Here is a 6626-nt window from a genome sequence, read left to right on the forward strand (position 1 = left end):
TTCCCTGCCAGGGAGACTGGGGAGCAGATGGTGTCCACGAAACCCCCAGGCTTCCACGCATTCATGGCCAGAGATGGGCACCTGCTGGAACCCAGCAAAGCTAAGGCAGCTCCGCCCAGCCCCGGCAGGCCGCCCTGCCCTCGGGGCACCAAGCCCGCGGCCTCCCACCAGAGCAGTCTGACCAGCCTGGAGGGAAGCGGCATCTCTGAGCACCTTCCCCAGAAGTCTCTGTGCCAAGCTGGTGGTTCCCACCTGGAGGTAGGTGTCCACAAGGGCATGGGCTCAGAACCTCAGGGAGCTTTCTGCCTCTGGGGCTTTGCTCACGCTATTCCTTCTCAGAATGCCTGCTCACACCCCTGCTTGTCACAATCCTGCCCGACCTGCAGGGCTTATGTCCAGTGCCACCTCTTGGCTATAACTTCCCCGACTCCTGCCCCTCTGCCGGAAGCTCTTTTCCTCCTCTGAGAGCCTGTAGCCCATGGCCTGTCTTTCTCCGAGTCTGCTCAGCACAGCCGGGTGAGCTAGTCGCTGACACCATGCTGTTTGTGCCATTAGCACAGCGATTTTTAAACCGTTACAGGGATTACAGATCACTACGAAAATGTGATTTATGCTATGGATCCTCCCATGGAATAACACATATATATGGATGTGTACATACCACACACACACACACACACATTACTATAGTCCTCATGAGCCTGTGGTAAGGAATCTGCACTAGACTATGAACTCACTGAGGGCAGGCACCCGTGTCGCTTGGTCTGTGTTCTTTGGGCCTGTGTGAGACCCAGTGTGTAGGAAGCGTGTGCTTTAGATGGCTTTCATTGTCCCGATTCATTGGGCATTTCTGCAGTCAGATAGGACTGTGGTATCACAGGCCCAGTCCAGAGGACATGTTGAAATGAGCATTCCCTTCCCACAGTGGGGCTGCTTCCTCTTCCTCTTTCTATTCTTCAGCTCAGGAAATCTGCAGTCCATCTCCCATGGCCCTGGCTCCCACTCCTCAGGGAAGGGGGGCTTGCTCAGGGTTCTTTCAGGGTGTGGCATCCCCGTTTTTGGCCTGGTGCTCATGCTGGGTCCTGAGGGCCTGAGGACCCTCACATCCTGGGCCTGGCTATGGGGAGCTGGGCCAGCCGCCCTGTCTGTGAGCCTCTGGAATGCGAGGCCCAGGCCAGGACTCTGGAAGGTCTTCCCAGTCTGCCTCAGGCACATTCCTCAGACTTAAAGGGACACCGCCTCTTTCAGGAGCCCTGGATGGCATCCCCTGAGACAGACAGTGGCTTTTTGGGCTCAGAAACCAGCAGAGCATCGCCCCTCACCCAGACCCCAGAGCACCGGCTCTCTCACATCAGGTATCCTGGGGACCCCCCACGATAGTGCCACACATCTGGGATGGCCTGGGAATCGAAGTGCCTGTGAGCCCAGAACAGGGCAGATGGTCTGGGCATTCTCAGACCCCTCATTCATTCTCCTCAACTAGAGTCTTTGCCCCCATCTTATTGATGGGGGAAACCGAGGCTCAGAGAGTGAAAGTCACTTGGCCAATTAGCGACAGAAATAAATATTTCTTGAGCAGATAAACTAATGAATAGTGAATGAATAAAAGCTGGGAGGGTGGCCTGATGTGAGCAGAAGACAAGGACAAAGGGCAGTCAGGGTGGCTACGTGGAGAAGAGATGGCTGGAACCCAAAGGGAAGAGAGGATGGAGGGGACTCAGGTGAATAGTGGAGTGGCGGCGCTACCATGAAGAGTGATGGCCTCCAGAGCCAGTGGAGACCCCTCCATAGGCCCATATGGTAACCTAATCTCACACGGATTAGAAATTCTACTTCTCTGTATATTTTCTTAGAGCAAAATTGAGCTTTATAATTTTGCATATATTGGGTGGGCATGTATACGACTGTGCAGTTTATAAAGAATTGCATGTTTAGTGGGAGCACTTTCTCAGAAATTCTGTCCTTTTCGGGGTGCAAATTTCCCAAAGTCAGGTCTAGGGTGTGGAGGGGCTCAGAGGCCATGGCCTCTCTCTGTGTGTCCTCAACATGTCCCTCCGTTCATGATCCCCCAGCACCCCAGGGACATTAGCCCAGCCCTTCACTGCCTCTGTGCCCCAGGATACAGCCTACCAGTCTCAGACCAGGGGTCTTCCAGTGCCCAGAAGGGCCACTGAGCCCTGCACATCCAGGAACCAAGCCCAGAGGCACCTCTCCAACCGAGACAGTCCTCTCTGGAAGAGGGTCCCCAGCTTCCGCCTGGCACAGGCACTGGCAGCTGAGATGGGTGAGTGGATACGTCTGGATTGGTCAGGACCTGGGGGTGGTCAGATTGCCTAGATTAAAAATCAAACAAAAACTCTTATTATCCTTTAGAATACAAAATATCATATAAGTTCATTTTAGGAAAATTTGAAATTTCAGATAGGGTGGACAAAAGGGAAGAAAAGAAAAAAAATGCTGAAAACCATTACTGCTGACATTTTGGTATAGAGCCTGTGACTGCTTTCTGTGTCAGTGTGTGTGTGCATGTGTGTGTGTATTTACATATACATAGAATGGAAATGAGATCATATTGTACATGAATGTTTGATAACCTTTTTTTCACTAAACATTGTATCATGAATACTTTCCATGTCTATAAAATCTATCTGTAATTTAGTTTTTTGCCTTTAAAAAGTACATGTGAGCTTTTTATTGAAATAAAACATATAGGAAAGAACATAAATTGATGAATTTTCACAAAGTGAGCACTGACCAAGAAACTCAGCATGGTCGGAGCCCCATAACCCCCTAGATCCCTCCAGTCACCCCTGCCCCTCCCAGAGGAAGCTGCTGCTCTGACTTCTAACACCTCAGATTAGCTTTGCCTCTTTTTAAGGCTTAAAACTTTTTAATTTTTAAAAATTAATTTAAAATTTTACTAATTAATTATAAATTCACATGCAGTTGTAAGAAATAATATGCTGAGACCCCAAGTGCCCTTCACCTAATTTCCCCTAGTGAGAGCATCTTGCAAAATCACAGTGCAGTGTCACAACCAGATAGGACATGGGTTGAATCAGGATACAGAACCTTCCACATCACAGGACCCCTCACGTTGCCCCTGTACAGACACTTCCCTTCTTAGCTCCTGGTGACTACTAATCTGTTCTCTACTTCTATAATTTTCTCATTGCCAGAATGTGATATGAGTGGAATCGTATTGTATATAAACTTTTGGGATTGGCTTTTTCACTCAGCGTAATTCTCTGTAGATTTATCTAGACCGTTCCATATATCTATGGTTTATTCCTTTACCTGTTGCTGAGTAGTGTTCCAAGGGTTCATTGTTTCTAATGCATGGGCCAGGTTAGTGGTTTTTAACCTCTGGTTGCCCATCCATCCCTTTGGGAGGCTAAAGTTTTGAACGCCTTCCCCCAAAACATGCACTCAGGCAAAGGTGTGACTATAATTTCAGAGAGAGGTGGAGGCTCTGAAGCCAGTTCTAGAACAACATGGTGAGATTGATGACAGAGTCTGGGGGTGGAGGCACGTGAGGAGCAATGAGCTCTTTGCAGGGGGAGGGTCCTGGAGACTTGGATCTGATGCCAAGATAGTGGAGTGTGGCGGCCGTTCTAATTACAAGGAGCTCAGCAGGCCTAGCTTAACATCCCCAGTTCCCAAAAAAAACACATCTTCTGGTTTTGAGGTTAGTGAATCATAGACATCATCAAGAACTTCATTCGTGACCTCACCTGGGCACTGTCTCTTTGCCCCCGCATCCTTCTACCCATACGGGATCACACTTTGAGGGTCTTCTCCACCTGAACTCACTTTGTTCTCTTTTTGCCTCCCTAGCTGTCCCTGGCTCAGAGTTGGAGGGGCAAAAGCGGATTTCTGAACAGCCGCCTCCCAGCACAAGAGTCAGCCCGCCCTCCACCCCGGCCCCTGCAGCTGTCGCTCTGCCCCATGGACTGACAGAGACCACCCCTACCCTCCTCACCAGGACTGGGCGAGAGTAAGTCAGATGCTTGGGCACTGCAGATTCAAGGTCATCCTAGAGGTGGGAGAGTGATGCCCAAGGGAGGCAGGGGCTCGCTCAGCCCTCATGTCCGTGGTGGCTGTGCTGGGGTCAGGCAAAGCCAGGTACCCTGCCTTCCCAGTTCAGGGCTGTCTCTGTGGGACCTCATTGATCTAGACTTTGAGGACACATCTCCAGCCAGTGGGAAACGACCTAGAGGTTCACCTTTCTGGTGTTGAAACCTCTCTTCCTGCCCCACCAAAGTTTCCAAGATAGGGCTGCACTTCCCAGGGATAATGTACTTTATGCATTCATTGTATGGACTCAGAGGAGTGTTTTTCAGTTCTCTTCTTTTTAATACAAGCACAATTTTTCTACTAAGAAAGTTACCCCTTACTTGGTTAAATAGAAATGGGAAAATAGGTTGGTTAGCCCTCTTTCTTCTCTTCTGAGTTGCTTTTGGCCAATAATCAATCACATGCCTTTGTCAGATTGGGTTGTCTGTCCCAGAATCCCAGAATGCACTGGGGAGACTGCTTTGCAGTAACCAATCTAAAACCTCCATGTCTGGTGCAATCATGGGGCCGTCTGTCATGGGGCCTATGTGTAAAGTCAGGTCCAGCTGCTGGTATTCGGCTTCTAGGTCTGACTTTAGTGAGTCTCCCTGACATCAGCGTAGGAATTAAAGGTTTATTTGCCTACAATATGCCAGGCTCTGGGAATACAATAGTGGACAAGACACAGCCCTTGACCTCATAAGGCTCACCATCTTGTAAGACAGACAAAGAAACAGGCGGTCACACCCCAAGTTTGATCAGTACAGTGATGGTAGAGGCTCAAAAGACTGTTAATGCACTGAGAAGGGGCATCTAGCCCAGTCAGAGGCTTCAGGGAGGGCTCCCTGGAGGAAGTGGTATCTCAGCTGAGACCAGAGGAAGCGGCATGGAAGAAGAGTATCCCCAGCAGAGGGAACAGCATGTGCAAAGGACTTGAGGTGAGAGGGCGCCATCCCCTTTGAGGAGCCAAACACTTGTTCTAGCCAGATCTTTGCGTGTGAGGTGGTGCGTGTTGAGCAGTAAAGGCAGAGAGATGTCGATGGGGAGACGTCGGGGAGATCTTGGAGGGCCTCAGATGCCATGGCTAGAGGTTTGGATGGTGGCTCAGCTCAAAAAAGGTGTTCACTGAATATTCGTGAATGCATAAACACTCACTGGAGCACAGTGAGGGGGATTTTAAGCAGGGGAGTGGTGTGGTCAGGTTTATGTTTTAGAGTTCTCTGGCCCCCACAGGGTTGATAATGGAGGCTGGGAGGCTGCTCAGAAGGCTGCTCCACCCAGGAGAGAGAGGATAGTGGAGAGAGAGGGCCAGTGGAGAGGGAAGGGGGAATGAATGCATTTAAGAAGAGCTATTTAGATGTTGGGCCCACAGGACTTAGTAATTGGTTAACTTTATCAGGTTTTCAGGGAAGGAGAAGGGTCTAGAATGATGCAGATTTTTTTGGCTGGCCATATAGTTGGATGCTGGTACAGAGAAGGGGAGCCCAAGATGGGGGGGTAAGTTTACAGGAAAAGATAAATTTTAAGTGCCAGATGGCACTCAGTCACTAAAGAGTTAAGTCCAGAAGACTGAGTCCCTGATAGAAACAACAGAGAGGACAAATGACACCCAAGCAGGTGTTCCAAGCGCCAAGCCCTCAGTGGTCTTCGGCCTGGGACAAGAAGCTGGAGCTGCCCTCCGTCCTTCATGCAGCACCACAGAGCCCTGGCCCTGCCTTCCAGGGGTTAACTGATGACGGAGCTCTCACTGTCCTGCAGCCACCACCCTTACAGTTTGCCTTGGAAACCCCAACAAGCGTCTCCCTAGGGATTGCTAGGGGAACCAACCGCCCTTGGACGTACATTTCATGAGCACATAGCTAGAGAGAGGCCTGCTTCCTCTGGCACACTCATCTGAGAGCCGATGTTTGCTGGAGGTGGTGCCAGGAGACACTCACCTATGAGTCCAGGGGCCAACAGGCAAGACCTAATCCTGAGGGGAGCCCCCACCCCGGAAGCTGGCTCCAAGCAGTGGATGCAGAGCCCACATCAGCTAGAAGGACTGCCATGCCGAGCCACACTCTGAGCTGGAGTGGCAGGTTTGTGTGTAGCAGGGCTGTCTGAGGGGGGTTGTCTGCCACAATGCCAGCAACACCCTCAGAATGAGACTAGAGATTCAGGGACTGAATCGAGAGAAAAATCCAAACAGCATTTATTCCCTAGATGCTAGCAACTCATTGAGATACCTTCCTTTAAGAGATGGGCTGTGGTTGGGGTTTCCCAGGGATTCCCAGCAGCCTTGCCGGTGGCATCCCTGCAGCTTCCCGACCGGCTCACATTCAGCTGGTGATGGGGAGCATCGCGCTGTCTCCTTGTCCTCTCTCCATGCACAGCCCTTTACTCTGCTCCCTCTTGGAGCCCGGGAGATGTTCCCTGAGCATCTGTGAAGTGTAGGGGTCTCAGGGTTTGTGAGATGGGAGACCTCTGCTTGCCTGCCGATGTCTCACGCTCCGGTGGGAGAGGCAGATAGATAAGTATCTTCTGCCAGGAGTGGAGAGATAGACTTGAACAAAGCAGGAAGTGTCTGGGGG

The 6626-nt window shown here is 50.7% G+C and overlaps 1 protein-coding gene across 6 annotated transcripts in view; it reads left to right on the forward strand.

Moving 5' to 3' along the window:
• Window positions 1–6626, forward strand: part of AKNA (AT-hook transcription factor) — a 52600-nt gene that overhangs the window by 35298 nt on the left and 10676 nt on the right. For all 6 annotated transcript variants that reach the window (XM_015593368.2, XM_015593371.2, XM_025050441.1 and 3 more), the window contains 4 exons: window positions 12–258; window positions 1249–1355; window positions 2073–2284; window positions 3838–3997. In XM_015593368.2, coding sequence (XP_015448854.1) covers window positions 12–258; window positions 1249–1355; window positions 2073–2284; window positions 3838–3997 — 726 coding nt within the window. The remainder of the gene's footprint in view (window positions 1–11; window positions 259–1248; window positions 1356–2072; window positions 2285–3837; window positions 3998–6626) is intronic.

This window comes from Pteropus alecto, unplaced genomic scaffold, assembly GCF_000325575.1.
Source record: "Pteropus alecto unplaced genomic scaffold, ASM32557v1 scaffold226, whole genome shotgun sequence".
Lineage (NCBI taxonomy): Eukaryota > Metazoa > Chordata > Mammalia > Chiroptera > Pteropodidae > Pteropus > Pteropus alecto.